The following is a 17755-nucleotide window of genomic DNA, read 5'->3' on the forward strand; positions in this document are numbered from 1 at the left end:
AGGCTCACTAATACACCAAGATGTAAACGTTTGTGAACAATGTATTATATGATTAGCAATAATTCTACAAAGAAATGGCTCAGAGCCGAATGCATGAGAGGGAATGAAAATATGAGATTCTTCAATCGCAAATGTTCTTGAAAGATAAAGGGGAGCCAACCCCTCCAAAGGAGGGGGTGTCCCATATTTATAGTCTTTGCCTCCGTGGGCTTCGTACAATGTGAACTAAAAATAAAATAAAATAATAATAACAAGGACGAGCGGACGGCGGCGGATTTGGTCGGGATTAGGCGGCGAGAGCGTCTCGACACACGCACGGTTGGTGGGCGACCATGTCGGGCGCTGCGACGCGTGGCTCACGTGCACCCGCCGGCACGACCAACGGCCAAACGGACCCACCGTCCAACGGATCAACGGCTATACGGGCCCAATGGTGCCCTGCCTCGGCCCTCGGTCCCGCGCTCCTCCAGGTTTAGCTTCGGATGTCGTCGAGCACGTTCCAGTCTTCCTTGCCTCGGTCCTCGTTTCCTCGGTTTACGTTATGTCGATTTTCCCAGTATACGGATAGCCCTCGGCTCCTTGTGCGCCGATCCATTGGGATAACGGGGAGTGAATAACACTAAAAACGACTCGGCCGGCTCGTTCTTATCTTCACTTTTGACGGGAAAGACTACGTAACGGCTCGCAACCGCCTTTTCGCACGTCATGTCAAGTCGCCTCTCATTAATGATGGGGACACGCGGCGCTATTCGATTGGGCCCCGGGTAACCGTTCCCCTTCCATGCCTATATAAGGCCCATCACCCATTCATTTACCATTTTCACACCTGTTCTCTTCAAACTCTCTTCTCTACATTCCTTCACGTTCCCATAAATTGTTATCTGCTGCATTCGACTTGCTGTTTAACTCACTAACTCGAAATTAGTGCAAAAGAGTTGGCTTTGCCAACCGCTTTGGTTCGGGTGCTGTTCTTTCGTCATCCCTGAATTATCAGTTCCTTCACTTCCCTTTTCACTTTCGAACCCTTCTCCTTTCGTACTTTCGAGATGTCTGAATCCACTTCCCACGAAGTTCCACCGATGTCACCCCCGGGATCCGGTCCTGCATCCCCGGCTAAAATCGAGCTCGCAGTTTCGGATATTATTCCGGCCAAATTCAACCTTAACAAAGACCTCGAGGTCGACGAGCCGTCCTCTGCCTCGGACGTGGGTTACGATGTGAGGCGATACCTTCATCGATTACCGAGGAAAAACTCGACGTAGTCCGGCCGGCCTGACGGGATACCCGCCGGTAAGGGTTTTTTGCTCCGGGCCGGATGAATAAATCACCGATCACCGAAAAGGATTCTTGTTCGTATATACTTACCCTTTTACCCTCAAAATCGATCCTCCGATTGATCCGGTCATCCTTGATATGTGCCGGACCTACGGTGTGACTTTAGCGCAGATCGGTCCGATCGTTTGGAGGGTCGTTGCGTGTCTCGGTTTTGGCCAATAACGCCGAGAAGGAATTTACGTTGGGCCACTTGATACGCTGTATTCCCGAGGGGTCTTCGGGCGGCGTAATAAAACTTGTCAAGCGCGGCGGAACCGTTCTTCTCGAAGATGGACGAAAGGGAAGGGACGGGGACTGGTTAGAGCGATATGTCCGAGTGAAAACCGAGGACATCATCCCCGCCGGCTACATGCCCTTTCCGGAGAAATGGAACGATAAGCGTAAGTTCGAGTCTTTGGGCAATCGTTTTTATGCATTTAGCCATTCTTTTGTTCTTCTTCGATTTCGTTGCCTCACTGCTTCCTCTTTGCTTTTGTTCAGCCAACGGATACGTTCCTCCCGTTATTCGCGATACGAGCGGAATGGGTCCGCGTCCCTCTTGCCCGGTACCCCTATGAGAATCGAACATGGGCTCACCTGTCTCGTGGCCGGTGGGTGGCGCAAAACCATGGTAATATTTTCATTCCCTTTCATGTTTTGTGGTGTTTTCCGCTGCTTGTGGCCTTTTGAATCCACAACCCTCGCTACTGCCTTTGCCTTTCAGGTTTGCCCCGAGGGCTCGGTGGCCCGAGGCCCGAATCGGGAACCACTCGTCTGCGCACCGTCATTCGGGTTCGACACGGCGGGTTCTTCCCGTGTCCTTGATGATGCCGCCAAAGAAAGAGGACCTCAGGAAGGCGCCGACACCAAAAGGAAGAAGGCACGGAGTGTCGCCCGGTCATCGAGGGAGGAGGCCGAGCCCGACATCGTCGTTCGGAGGGTCGGCCCGGTCCCTTCGTGGGCCCCGGTCGGAGGAGGCGGCCTCCGTTCAGCCCATTCCTTCTATCCGGCGAAGGCCGTTGGTTCTGCCCCACACTCGGTGCGGAAGAAATACTTTCCTTGGGTCCTCTTCGGTCGATTGACTTTGTCGACATTTCGGGTGAAACTTCTTCGAGGATACTCCCGCAAAGGAAAAGACCGGGGAAGCGGTAGGCGCCGAGGCCGGTGAAAGGGCGAGCGGGAGAACCGAGATCGAGGCCCCCACGGTGTCCGTCCATCTTAGGAGTACGAGCACACGCCGTGACCGGCGGGCCCACGACGGCCTTGCCGAAAACATTGAGGCCGCTCGAAGTTCCTCCGCTCCGACTCGTCGTGTGGATGATTTCGATGACATGTTCTCGGGGACTCCCCGCTTCTTGCGAAGCAGCGGGCTTCGGTCACCTCCCTATTCCTCGGGTCACTAGGCCGGCCAACCGAGCATCCGAATGCGGCGCTAGGGACCGAGTTTGGTGAACGTTTTCCCGGCCCGGCGTGGAACCTCGGAGGACCCCGATCGAGCGGTGGTCCGTCCCCGAAGACTTTGCTTCTTATCACGCCCGGTGGGCGTTGCGAGCTATTTGCGTCCCCTTGTCTCGGATTCGGACAAACGCAAAATGACCGGGGTCACTGGCGTTGCCTTATGAACGAGGGTATGCACGCGAGCGGCAACGGTAAGATTCTTAACCACCCTTGTACATTCTATTCTCAGAATGCCATCCCTTCTTCGCCTAAGTCCTTTGGTTTGTCTTATCTGCAGAGTGTGGTGCTGGTCAACGAGGCCTTCATCCGTGCCCAGCACGAGATAGACGACCTCCGGGGCCAACTCGATGCCCAGGGCCGGGAGACGGAGAAATATCAACACCTTCTTCAGCAGAAGGAGGGAGAGTTGAGCCGGTGGCCGTGCTAGCCAATCTTCGCCCGAGCTCGATGCGGTTAAGGAGGAGAACCGTCGTTTGGCGAGCGACACAGGCGCCGCGACCGATTATAACCGAGAGTCTCGAGGCCGACAAGATCGCCTTAGCCGGGATAAAACCCAATTCTCTACGCGGTTGGACGAACTCGAGGCCACGGTTTCCCCAACTTTGGGAGAGTCGGACTCGGTGAAGGCCGATGCCTGCGGCTTGTCCGAGAGGAACCGCAGTCCGAGGGCGCCTTGTTCAACGAGCGCGAAGAGAATTTTTGGAGAAAAGAGCCGAGGAGCGGGTCCGGATATGTGAGGGTATTAGAACCGAACTCGAGGGGGCGAATAAAGCCAATGACGCAAGGCCGAAGTTGGATGCGGCCAACCATGTGAAAGATGACCTCGAAAGAAACCGGGCTCGTTTAGAAGCCAAGCGGCCAAGGCGGCGATTTGGAGGAAGCGTGGAGAAGTGTGGAGGCGGCCGAGGCTCATACCGCTATTGTCGCCGAGTATGAGAAGTGGAAATCTCGGCCCTCACCCTCGAGCAAGTTGAGCACGGCCTCGAGAACCTTCCGGCCCTGATACTAGAAGCCAAAGGGATGGAGGAGAAGGCCAACCGCGCTCTCGGGTCCGAGTCAGATGACTCTGAGCGGACCGAGTCCGAACATTCATCCTCCTCTAGCCATGCCGGATAGTGTAGAGCCATTACTTTGGCATCTATCTTTTTATTTTTCATTTTCATAGAACTTTCATTTTTCTTTTTCTCAATGTAAAGAACATCAGTTGTATATAAATGAAAAGTGTATCTTTCCAGCTTCTTTGTTTGAATGTTCGTCATTATCTTTACTGCGATTGTTGGTCCGTTTTCACGGTAAGGTGACTCGTGGTCACCGATTCATCATGCTTGTTCGGTTTTTTCATCCGACTCTTCGAGAGTTCGGTCGTCTCCGAATTTCGAGAGCCGTTTTACAAAAGTCGACATTTTACTTCGGCTTTGTTTTAGGGCCGGTGTCTCTTCAGCCTTGGCTAGTAAAGTGGCAGCCCCCGTTTGGGGGTCTTGTCGAGTTTTTGGTCGGTTGCCTTTGCTATTTTGTAGAGTACAATTTAACAGGAAGTTGCTAACTTTGTGACAGCCTTTTGACAACTTTGCTTCTGTAAAACGTTTGTACATATGAGAGTTTTAACTCTTTCTTCCTTTGCCGTAGCAAGTGTAAAGATGGGACACGATTCATTATGATCGTTTGGTCCTTACATTGGAGGCTGCGGCCGGTGGCCGGGCCTTATTTTGCCGTAGCAAATTTTGGATGGGACACGATTCATTATGATCGTTTGGTCCTTACATTGGAGGCTGCGGCCGGTGGCAATGACGTGGCAACGATGTGGCAACGACGTGGCGCGAGTGTAATGCACCTCCCATTGTGAGAGTGGTATTATTTTCTTGGGGTGGTAAATAATTGGGATGTAAGTTGTTAAGGGGGGTAAATAAATACAAGTTAAGTTTAGTTGCTAAACTGAGTTTTCGTGCCAAGTTCAAGGGTTAAATGATGTCTTTTCTCCACAACTTACTAGCAAAGACGACGACAAGCCCACATAACAACAGCCATACCAAAACAATGGATTTATCACCACAGCCATGACCGAAAGCCTAACATGCTTTCCCCGTCAACATCTACCATTACATACGATTCTCTTATTGGAGTGTAACAAAGGTAAGCCGTAACCTACCTCGAAGGCTGAGCGGGAGCCACGAACAATCAAACTAAAGCCTCCCCTTTGCGAATAGCATCTGAATGATCGAACTCTATCAAATAAGTATTCTACGTTAGATTATGAATCTAAGGATACCCATAATGCTATACTTCTAATCTAAACTCTAAAAACGACCTTAAAAAATGACCCGGGGCCCACAAGGGTAAAATTGGAATTTTAAGGTCAGAACATGTTACCCATAATTTAAATAGTTCAAATCCTAAGTTCCATGAAAATCTAGCCCCAAATGAGCCCCCAATTTCATTAATTATCAAAATTCACAATTATGGAAAATCCTAACTTTCATATCAAGATTCTTGAGTTTAAATAGGAAATTCGAGCTTAGGATTGGTTCACCCAATGATTAAATAGTCAAAACCTAGAAGATTGCTCTAAAAAAATCATGAAAGAGTAGAGAAAACCCAAAATTCCACTCTGTGTCCATACCTAAAAAACCCTCATCCTAAAACATGAATTCTAGCATGGATTCTCTAACTAATCAGAGATATAAGCATAAAATGATGATAAAAAGTTTACCCACTTGAAGAATCTTGAAAATCTTCACAAAATCGCCCTTACCCAAACTTTCTAAGTCTCAATTTTATGAATGAAATGAACTAAACACTGATTGGGGAATAAATACCACTAACAGTGTTTTTGCTTCTGCGGACCTTTCTTCGTAGGTGCGGACTCGCATCTGCATAGAAAAGGCTGCCGCAGATGCGGTCTATGCTTAACACCCAAGAATCCGCAGATGCGGCCAACCCCCATCTTACTGATGCACGCACCTGCGGACCAAACCCTGCAGAAATGGGCCCGCGCAGGTGCGGTTACACCAAAGGTATGTTTTCACCAAATCCAACCCAACACTCGAAACTCATTCGAGACCTCCCGGACATAAAACAAACATGCATCTCTATCGTAAAACATGCTACAAACCCGCTCGCGCACTCGGATTTCCCAAAAGAGGTCTCCTTGACCCGATGTTGACCCAAGTCAACTCCAACCAAAAATCGACTTCCAACCAATGACCCAAAACGCTACCGGATGCCTCGAGACAGGAACCAAGGACTCCACTAAGTCTAAAATCACGTCGTAGACCAAACAGAACGATCAGAATCCGATTGCGGATGCAATAACCCAAAAGTCATCTATTGGTCAACTTTTTTTTCGCTTATTCAACTTAGATAACTTTAGAATCCTCAAAATCAACCAAGACTCGCTCGATAGCCTTAAGAACTGTGCCACCCATTCCCTCAAGTCATTAACACATAAAAGAGACTGTGGAAAGGGTATTTTGGGGAAAAAAGTAAAATGCTCCAAACGATCAAACGGGTCGTTACACCCGAACTATCTCAACCTTACTTTCTGCATCTTGTCCTCCACGGGGGTCTCTCTCACCTTGTCCCGAATATCTTCATTCCTAATTTTATCTCTCCTGTTATGCGCTCACATCTACCTTAGCATCCTCGTCTCTACCATTCTCTTATTCTGGACATGAGAGTTTTTGTCTGGCCAACATTCTGCTCCATATAACATAGCCCACGGTCAAACCACTCTATAGAACTTACCTTCAAGTCGTGGTGGAGCATTCTTATCACAGAGAACACTGAATGCGAGACTCGATTTCATCCACTCGGCCCCAATACGATGTGTGACATCATCATCAATCTCTTTATTACCTTGAATTAATGACGCAGGTATTTGAAACTACATTTCTTGGAGATGACGTGTTTTTCAAGCCTCACGTTCATTTCATGAGTCAAGTCACTGAACTTGAACTCAATGTATTCAATTTTGATCCTGCTCAACTTGAAACCTTTTGACTCCAGGTTCTGTCTCCGAACCTCAATCCCTGGGTTAACTAAGCCTTGCTTCTTGTCAATTAGTACTATGTCATCTGCAAATAACAAGCTCCATGTCACCTTCCCATGAATTAATGTTCGCGTCGATGTTGAAATTAATCCTAACTTTTGTCCTTACGTAATGCAAAGAATACATATACGTTATAAGGACATGAACATATTCATTCCAAATGAATTCTATACAAATACGTTAAAAGAATATGAACATATTCATTTCAAATGTTTTATGTACCATTAATCTATATTATTCACTGTACACTCTCCTCTTTGCAACTCTTGCAATTTCCTATATAAAGGAGTGTCATTGATGAACAAAGAACACACCAAAAACATCTCCTTTCTCTCTTCTTCTTAAATAATTTTCTGAGAAATTATTTTGAGCCACCTCCAAACTTTTAGCCACGAGTGCACATGTTTGAAAGAGCTTAGAACCTTGGGGAGTGACCAGTGTTAATTAACTATTTGCACCGGAGTCGGGCTGAAATCGCTTTCAAGGCAGTGACATGTCATGACATAGTGTTTGTGACAATTCGTTTACTATTTTAAATTCCAGTTAAATATCAATATTGTAGTACTTTTTCCTAACAAGTACGTCCACCACCAATGCAAAAAACAAAAAAAATAAAAAAATAAGGGGGCTAAGAGCGGATCCCTGGTGCAACCCCATCACAACTGGAAGTATTGCGAGTCACTTCCCACAGTCCTGACCTAGGTCTTAGCAACATCCCACATGGCGTTAATCACCCTAATGTAAGGTACAAGAACACCTCTAGCCTCCAAACATCTCCAAAGAACCTCCCTTGAGACTTTGTTGTATGTTTTTCTTATTATTATATATTGATTTCGTATAAAATAATATAAAAGTTCCTCATGATTTATGCAGATATGAGGTTTGCGAGCTATTGCTTGGAGTGGGATTTACCCAAAGCACACCCGAATAGTAGCGATTGTGGGTTCCCTAGACTGCAAAAAAGTATAAATATTATCACCACATTGTATATGTTATATAATGGTTTTTATAAGAAGTTTAATTTTTCTTAAACCACCCACCAAAAATTAAAATATGTGATCTTGATTTTAATACTTGAATTAACTCTTCGGAAATACTAACCAAACGGGCCCTAATTTTTACCATCGAACTGCACGAGAAACAGAACGATAACAAGCATTTTTGCGCGGATTGTCCTTCTTTTAGGGTGGTCTTTAGTTTTTGCCCCTCAAATAGGTGGTCTTTAATATTGCTCTTCGCTTAACACCTAGAGATCCTGGGTTTGATTCCATGTATAAGTTTGGTTCATATTTCTCTTTTCCGCGTAACGAATACATGTATAAGTTATGAGAAAATCTATATAGTATTTTATTCATGGTAAGATGGAATAATTAAGACCTGCATAATTAATCCATGCATAATTGAATCATACATAACTAATTATATTCTTGCATTACTAATACCTACATAACTAGTTTTTGCATTACTAATACCTACATAATTAATCCATGCATCACTAATACCTGCATAACTTCCGAACGACCCCTAAAGTGTAGGCAAAATAAACGATGATCCTATTGCCATCTTTTATTTATGTGCCCACGTATATACATTGTTGGTACAAAGAATTTTTTACATTATAAAGTTACCAAATGATATTTACAAGAAACCTTCCTTTTTAAAATGTGGGATTTAAAAAAAAAAAAAAAAACCTAATTACTTAGGCAATTTTCCAAAATGCTCTCTATAAGTGGTATAGAGAAAATACATTGTTATACTTCCTGAACTTGGATTTTTTTTTTTTTCAAGAAAGACACTTAAATTTTGCGGGGATCCTATTACTCCCTCCCCCACCCGAATAACTTTGAACCGGTATAAATATGTCATTTTTCGATCAATCCTCCTTTAAAGAAAGACAGTGAGTTTCACTCTTTAATCCTTAATAGTCACGTGTCAAAATACCAAAAAATTACAATAAAACAAAAAATTAAGAAGAAAAGGACAATTTTATATATTTTAAAAATAAATCCACCCATCCTTCTCCCCTTCCCCTACATGATATATGCTGAGACCAAAGTCACTGTATGATTCCAGCAAGAAAAAACGCCATGGATTGCCTCTTGGATCTTTCTCGCCGTGTTGATGCTACTGATAACTGATTCCACCAAATCAAAAATCGTTGGTGGCCAAAGAATCTTTTGCACATTTATTGAGTTTGTAAAGACTGAGCCATCGTCTTTAATGGGAAAATTATCGAAGTCAATTGGTCATCACCTGTTCGAGAAATGGACCCATCACTATAAATTAAAGTTGAAGGATACCTAAACAGAACCCATGTCTTTTGCTCTATGGCCAAAGAATATCTCTGAAAAACCTTCTTCCGCCGGCGGCAGAAGTCACCATGTTCTATTACTCTTTATCGTTCCCACCAGAAAAGCAAACGCGGGGGCAAAAAATCCACCATTGTTCTATAATGAAGAAGATGGGAGAAATAAAAGGAAAAGAGTAAAATAAAAGAGAAAAAAGTAGGAAAATAACTTTTAATGATAAAAGACTGCAAAAATAAGCTTTTCATATATTTCTTTTTGTTCCTCACTCTCTTTAGGAGAGTGACATAAACTCGCTTCGTCAGGTGGTGGAAAAAGGGCATATTTATACCAGTTCAAAGTTATTCAGTGGGGTAATAGATCCCCGCAAAGTTTAAGTGTCTTCTTAAAAAAAAAGGTCCAAATTCAAGGGGGTATCGATGGATTTTCTCTATTCTTAAACTTTCAATTCGGCTAGACAAGATGTTTTAAAATGGCCGTTGTTGCCCATCATACATATGTTGTGGACATAAATTAATTTGTTATGAGGCAGAAATTCAAAATATTTCAATCTAGTGAACCTGGTCAAATTGGCTACAAGTGCTATTTTTAAGTAAACAAAAAAACGACATTTGTTGCTAAATTATTCACAAGTCAATACAACTAAAACTTTTGCTAAATAGGCAATATGTTACACTATCTTCACAACCAGTAACTTTTTGAAATGTTCCAAACCCTCGTTTCATAGCCAAAATCAACTTGTGCGTATATCACAACAAGAATTTATGTCTGATGAGCCACAATGATCATTTAAAAAAAAAAAAATTGCTAAGCGAGTGACAAAATAATTCAAGACTGTTGTAATTTTTTTTTTTTTTTTTGCAAAAGATAAAATTTCAAACATTGGGACACTTTTTGTCTCAACTTCATTCGGTTGGCCACATAAATTCAGAGTTAAGAACCCTTGGATATGTACACCCACGAGTAACCAGAAAAGTCCAAGGAGACATGAATCTCAAATTAAATAGACGTGTCCAATCAAAGCTTCCCGAAAAGGGAAGCAAAGAGGGTACTTGTAGATCAAATGATTATGTCCAAATCCGTATAAAATCAAAGGCAAACAGAAACACGAGATGGAAGAGAAAAAAGTTAAAAACTTTAGTGCATAAGAGAATTGATTGGCTTTGGCATTTGGCAATACACTACTAAGAAAACATAAATTAGCAATGAATAAATTTTGTAGGTAAAAAGAAAATTTTGCACTAATCATATTTAGGGATAAATTAGCGATAAATTATTTAAAAATTTGTTAGCTATAAATAATTTAACGACATATTAGTAACGAAATTCATTGCTAAGCTTGCTCTTTTTTTTTTCTTTTAGTGATAGGTTCGAGGAAGAATGGGGGAATATTGTGGCCATAAGGAGGGCATTGATTTTGCATGCATGAGCCATGCATGAAGTGGCAAAAGAAAGGCTCTATATGAAGTGGAGGGCCACCTTGGGAAAGTCGTTCGTACTATAAAAGAAAGTTATAGAAGATCAAGGGTAGAAATAGGTACTTTCCTTGTTTAGCAAACTCTTGAATTGTCCCATCAATTAAAAGACTCAAACTTTCCTCTCATAACCTGCATCAAAAGATCACTATGACAATGACTTGTGATTGTAGCACTGGTCATTTTCAGATCTCTTTCTTTAATATGCCACCCACAAAATAAAAAAATTAAAAAAATGTGTATTAGATGTTAGGAAAACATAAGTGTCAATCAATTATGGTGAAGTATCAGGAAACATTTCTCAATTCCTAATAAGAGATTCCGAGTCAGAACCGTAAAATCATTTGTTAGAAAGAGTTTTGCATCCAAAGTGATCGAGCGCAACTTCAGATTAATTAAGCCTCAAAGTGGATATGAAATACGGTGGAAAAAAGAAGCCATAGACATAACATGGTTTAACCGACCCATTCGTGCATTCATTCGACCTCTGTCTGCTTCTCTTTTTGTTTGTTCTTGTGATCCCTTTATTCATCTTTTCTTGAAATTATTGCGTACTCCTGTCGGCAGTAAGGATTTATATTACTCTTTTTGTTCCAATTTATATGGCTTAATTCGAATTTTGAGAGTCGAACAATTTAATTTTTTATCGTGAATTTGGACATGGAAGCTTTAAGTTTTTTGAAATAAAATTTGCATATTTGGAGAACACATGAAAACGTACTATAATTCACAATATTGACAATTTAAAATATTTTAAAAGATATATGAAACAATTACGATTAAAGAAAACTCATTTAAATCTCAAAATCCGAAAGGTGGCATATAAAATGGGACAGAGGGAATAACTCTTTCCTTAATCAATTTAAGTTGTTGGAAAGCGGAGTCAGTAAATTTCGTATCTAAAGTGCCAGCTGCCAACTTAAAGAAGAAGGGATGGATAAATTTAAAGATTATCATTATATTGCGTCTGTTGTCTGGTACGCGGACTAAATTATTCTGAAATTATAATTTCGGGACTAATTTATTCCATTTGAGAGACGGGATAAAATAATCTTAAGGTTAGTGGGATAAGGTGGAATATCCAATCTTTAAGATTGTACTTCATGTTATACTCTGTTTGGTAGAAGCTATAAATTTATCCCAGGATAAAAATATTTCTACCAAATGTGGTAAAAAAAACAATGCTGAGTTATCCCAGCTTATACCATGCACCAAACGACCCCTTAATTTCTACATTTTTGTTTAATTGGATCATTTTTATTTTCAAAGAAACCTTGACTGCAATATCAAAAAGAGATTTTATAGTAGAATACCTATAAAATTGATCAAAAAGAGATTTCTTTGATAATATCAGTCAACCCCTATATGTTTTTGAGTCTTTTGACGTAATGACAAGTTCAGTCCTAGGAAACACTTAAAAAACGAAAATCAGTTTTCTGATCCATATGTGTTCTGAACTTTTTACAGTCTAATTATCCATTGTCAGGTTTTAGACCGTGATTTCTGGCCATATATTCCACGTACGGTATTTCTTTGAGGGGTAATTCTACATATTGTGACTCAACTTTAATTTTTTCGTCGTAGAAATCATTAACTTATTTTTTATAAGTATAAATATCAGTAAATTTTTTTCCTAAATATATCACTGAAAGTCATTAAATTATTTTTTGTGATATTTAGATAAAATTGAGTGATTTTCTTACTACAGAGAATTATTTAGTGACTTTCATGATATTTTAATGAATTGAATGATTTTCATTACAAAAAGTAGTTTAGTAACTCTAATGTAATAAAATGAAAATTGAGTGACAATCCATGATACAACCATTTCTTTGATTTTCTGCATATTTGTTTGCCCTAAATATCAAAAGAAACAAAATATTATATAGGATGAATAGATAAGCTTTTATTTGATAAGAGTGGCAAAGGGAAAGGCTTTACATAAAGATGCTGCAAGACGATCTATTGAAATCTGTAGAGACAATTAAATTGAAAGAATCAGAGAAGTACTACAGGAATTATTGCGTATCTAGGCTATTGTCCTCTTATGATTAATCAAAATGTCCTTTTGTTAGAAGAGGAGTTGCTGCTTGCTATCATATAAATCATTTAATTTATATTTAAATATTAGTCAAAAGGCTTAATCCTAACTTTCATCAGCATCTCTATGCAAGAGATTGCCATTTTCTTCCTAAACAAAGGACGCTGACACTTATTTAGACAGTAGCAAAACACATCAGATATTACCAAGGACCATTGGTGAATAACCTAAAATATAATCCCTTACTAGAATGAAGATAAGGACAATTAATTACCATAAATCGACCTTTGAATTACACATAATTTGAATTAGCTTCTTGACATTATAATGTTATATTAATGTGCAAGTTAAGCCCTACTAAAGGTTATATATTTATGAGGTTTTAGGTTGTGATCTATTGGTACAAATGTGTACTTCATTTTCACCATAAGTTTAGTTTAAGTTTGATCATAAATTAAACCTGATTGCATTTTTTTGTTTATATTTGTCAAACAATATGATACTTTTGTATTGCCATGTTAGGGCCAAATTTTGAAAAGACCTACCCCTTACCCTTAGAAGAGTTCCGTTAGAGATTTAAAGTACACTTGATTGATATATTTAAGCTAGAAGTTGAAATAACACAAGCCATAATCATCCAAGTATTCATGTGAATGGCACATACTAGACACGTATCGAGAGGTCACAAAGTTAATCGAGCATATGTCAAGTGTCCATCAATTTAACTTCATTTGTCTGTTTCCTTTGTGATAACTTAATACTCCGTTTGTTTATGTGACAATATTTCTTTATTAGTTTATTACAAAAATATTAAAATAACAATTAACTTTATACTTCTCATTTTATCTTTAATGAGAAGTTTTTTATAATCATGCAGATCTGTGGTATATTAAGCCCACAAGTTCTAAAATTTTATTAACCTATAGTAAATGTTATAACATATTTAATATCACATATTTCAAAAATCTTAATTTCTTTCTTAAATTTCATGCAAATAAAACTTGTACCTCATAAATTGAAATGGAGGAAACAGTGGAGAATCTAGTGACGTATACGGGTTCACGGGAATTCAGTACCTTTTACGACAGTACTCTGTACATGTATTGAAATATACATTAAATATTCATAAATATTTAATTGTGAACCCAATTGTTATTATATATCAATTAACTTGAGCTCGTGTTAATAACCATTAACTTCAAATCTTGGATCGGCCTTCGGGAGGAAGTAATACTCCAAAAGCATCCAGCTGGAATTACAAACCCCAAAACGCTAGATTTTTCCTTCTTGCTTATACTCATCTTTGAACTATATATACACATTCTTCAAAGTCCAAAACATATATTCCACTTATTATATGTCTTCCTCTTCTTCTAATTCTGGTAGCTCTTGCCTCAATTTATTGGAAGCTGCTGATCATAAAACCTCCATGGATTTGGCTCAATCTTCTGAACATCTTTGCTACGTCCGTTGCAGCTTCTGCAACACTATTCTTGCGGTATTAATATCTCAATTTCATGAAACATATGCCCCATTTTCATATACTAAATGTTTATCTTTCAGTGATCTCTGTCATTATTTAATTTTATGTGTAGTTTCTTGAAAGGGCAATGGAATGGAATGACAGGAAAGTTCAAAAGAAAGCTACTGTGATTGTTTCCTTCTTATGACTTTATCTATAACAAGATAAGAGAGCAAATCTATTTTGTCAAATCACATGCTATACACACAAAATATATGCTACTGTTATAACTATCATTTCTCTTGATTCTCACTTTCAACATTCTATTTTTCATCATAGAATATATGCATATACACGTGCACACTCATATATACAAACACCAATTAAGATGAATCATGATTCATGTCTAACAACCCCTCCTCTCCTCCCCCTATTCAACAGCATCGTGCGACGTTTTTTTTTTTTTTTTTTTTTTTTTTGGATTTAACTTCTATATATATTGATAGTTTAAATACACTGTTAAAGCATTTAAAAGTGTTAAAGATATATAAATACCCCTAATAAATGAAATTAGTAATATGTAGCAGGAGTTGAGGGCTAACTTTGTCTTTGTTGGTGAGCTCTCTGTCTACCACGGTTGAGGCAAGAGGGTTCAAATCCCATCAGTAGCGTAGTGTCCCTTTCTTAGTTGAGGGTTAGCTTAATTAGTGAGCTCCCTGTCTACCGGTTAAAGTAGAAGATTCAAACCCTATTAATAGCATCTCATTCCCTTCCTCTTTTCCCTTTCTCCCTTTGAAGAAAGTAACATGTAACATAGGGCAAGTAATCTGTTCCAACAAGTTAAAGTGCAGTATAAAATTTAATTTACACTATCGGTCCATATAATTAAGTTAATTTTTTATTTTTTTTATTTTGGTTATAGGTGGGAATTCCATGCAAGAAGCTGTTGGATACAGTGACAGTGAAATGTGGGCATTGTGGTAATCTTTCCTTTTTAAGCAGTAGACCTCCACTTCAACCCCAATGTTTTGATCACCAATCCACTCTTCAGGTAATTATAAGGTTACTTTCTTTCTTTATTTACTTTCCATTTTTGGTTTTATTTATTTATTTATTTTATTATTATTATTTTTTTAATAAAGAATGGATGTTTCTTTCTTTTTTTCTCAAAGCATCAAGATTTCTTCAGCAATTTCAAGAAGGGCCAGTCTTCATCTTCAAGTGAACCATCATCTCCAAAGGCACCTTTTGTTGTAAAACGTATAAATATTCTCTCTAGCTTCAAATATTCTTCCTTTGTCTATTTGTTGGATTTATTAATTCATAGATGAAATTTAACTTTCAATTTATTGTACCAAAATTATTAAACTACTATATTTTATAACAAAAAAAGTCCAAATATATTCAAGTATCACCCAAAGTCATTAATATATTTTTTGTAACAAAAACATAATTAAACTTTTGCCTAAAAATAAAAGAAGTCACTAAACATTTTTTTTTTAAATGAAAAAATTATTCAGCTTTGTCTTAAGTATCATATAAATGTCTTTTTTATCTCCTTCTAATGACTTATTGTGATACTTAAGCAAAACTGAGTGATTCTTTTCGTTAAAAAAATAGTTTAGTGATTTTCATGATATTTAGATAAAGTTAAATGTGATTTTTCTGTTACAAAAAATAATTAAATTACTTTAATTATAATAAAGTGAAAGTTAAGTGACCATAGATAATAAGTCAAACCTCTATTTGGCTTAATATAAACTAATCATGATTTTTTTTACTCTGGTTGAAGCTCCTGAGAAGAAGCACAGGCTACCATCCGCCTACAATCGGTTCATGAAGTAAACATCGTCTCTTTTTTTTCTTTTTCATTCAGTTTATTTCCTTTAAGGTCGTAGATTATCTTAAGTCCTAAAACCATGAATTGTAAACCATGAATTGTTTTTAAATTTATTCTTAATATATTTCACTTTATTATTATATAGAGAAGAGATACAACGTATTAAAGCAGCACATCCAGAGATTCCACACCGAGAAGCTTTCAGTGCAGCAGCTAAAAATGTGAGTTAAAAAGATAAAGCTTTTTAAGTTTCACCACCTTCTTTTTTCAAGAACATATAACTATATCAAGCAATATAATCTAATACAATTCTTGTTATAGTGGGCGAGGTACATTCCTAATACTCCAAACGGGACCTTGGCTGACAGCAGCAATAATGTAAGATTTTATTATTTGTTCTCCTTTATGAATCAGCTTCTTGATTATATCTCTTCTATTCCACTTTATATGACACTATTACTCTTTGAAGAGCTAAACGAATACAAATACTATAATATTTTTGAATTATTAAATAATGTGAGTTGTAGTACTTTTTATGTAGTTTTTAAATATATAAATGTTATTTAAGAAATTGGAAGATTTTATGTTTAAATTTACATTAAAAAAATTAGTCAGTTTAAATTGTGTCACATGAAGTGGAATCAAGAGAATAGTAGTAATTCTTTTATGTTCTTTTTGGTAATTGGTTGGATGCTCCATGTGAAATGCTTATCTAATGAAAGTCATTCTTGATTAATTTAGGCTTAGGCATTGGAGGAGTGAAGCAAAATTTGGGATCTACGGAGAGATACTATGAGTCTGCTTGGAAGAAATTAATTAATATTAGGATGGTTGACTTCAATTTGTTTGTCTTGTTCTCAACCTTTTAAATTACTTTGGTACTCTATATTATCACGGAGGATTAGTCTCTTCTTATTTGCTAGTTTAAACTTCTGTAGTAAAAATGAAAGAATCTTATGATATATGTATTTGCTTTCTAGTTTTTATTTGCATCCTCCTCCCCATTTGGATTTCAACTTATTATGAATTCGGATGTCTTTTTCCTCTTGAATATATTGCTCTTCTACATGTTTGAAAACTTATACTCCTTCTGTTTCAATTTATGTGAACCTATTTCCTTTTTAATCCGTGCCAAAATGAATGACCTCTTTCCTAATTTGGAAACAAATTCACTTTATCAAATGATTTACAGCCACACAAATATTAACGAATTTATTTTGAACCATAGTTTAAAAGTCCTCACTCTTTCTTAAATGTCGTGCCCAGTCAAATGGGTTCACATAAATTGAAACGGAGGGAGTAGTAATTATTCAACCATGTTTGTAACTAAATAACGATCTTAATTAAGGTAATAACAACCGAAACATAACTACATATATATTTCTGAAAGCTAAGACAAGTAACACACAAGAAGGAAGAATATATCACATGTATTTTAATTGTTTTCTTGTTTTAAGTCTGTATTGAGTAAAATGTAGTGAACTAAGCACTCGTTAGCTCCCACACGCACTTAGTCATAAAAGTCTTCTTTTAGGCATTTCATTGAGAATACAGGAGGCATAAGTTTTGCTAAAGTTCTCTTTTAGTAAGCAATTTAGTCTTGACTTAATTTAAGCTATTGTGCAAATTCTACTCCTTCAATGCTCACGTGTGCTCAACAATCAAGTCTACAATTTGAGAGCGTAGACAATCAAAATATGCACGAAAATCAATTCAATCTAAGCGTAGACAATCAAAATATGCACGAAAATCAATTTAATCTAAAGCATAAGTCCAAGGTTATCCCACTTTTAGATTCCTAGGGTACATACGGT

At 38.4% G+C, this 17755-nt stretch overlaps 1 protein-coding gene across 1 annotated transcript; it reads left to right on the forward strand.

The window, feature by feature from the left end:
- Positions 1-13835: 13835 nt before the first annotated feature.
- LOC132034532 (protein CRABS CLAW-like) lies at positions 13836-16906 on the forward strand. Its single transcript, XM_059424939.1, has 7 exons — positions 13836-14137; positions 15024-15152; positions 15274-15361; positions 15894-15942; positions 16087-16162; positions 16263-16319; positions 16683-16906. The coding sequence occupies exons 1-7, from the start codon at positions 13997-13999 to the stop codon at positions 16686-16688; spliced, it is 546 nt and encodes a 181-aa protein (XP_059280922.1). The 5' UTR covers positions 13836-13996; the 3' UTR covers positions 16689-16906.
- Positions 16907-17755: the final 849 nt, after the last annotated feature.

This window comes from Lycium ferocissimum, chromosome 10 (genome assembly GCF_029784015.1).
Source record: "Lycium ferocissimum isolate CSIRO_LF1 chromosome 10, AGI_CSIRO_Lferr_CH_V1, whole genome shotgun sequence".
Lineage (NCBI taxonomy): Eukaryota > Viridiplantae > Streptophyta > Magnoliopsida > Solanales > Solanaceae > Lycium > Lycium ferocissimum.

What these genes read in the sequence shown, in the direction of transcription:
- LOC132034532 (XM_059424939.1), top strand. Translation starts at nt 13,997, where the DNA reads ATGTCTTCCTCTTCTTCTAATTCTGGTAGCTCTTGCCTCAATTTATTG. An exon ending in ATCACCAATCCACTCTTCAG is followed by an intron (nt 15,153 to 15,273) that starts GTAATTATAAGG and finishes TTTTTCTCAAAG; the next exon opens with CATCAAGATTTCTTCAGCAA. An exon ending in GGCACCTTTTGTTGTAAAAC is followed by an intron (nt 15,362 to 15,893) that starts GTATAAATATTC and finishes CTCTGGTTGAAG; the next exon opens with CTCCTGAGAAGAAGCACAGG.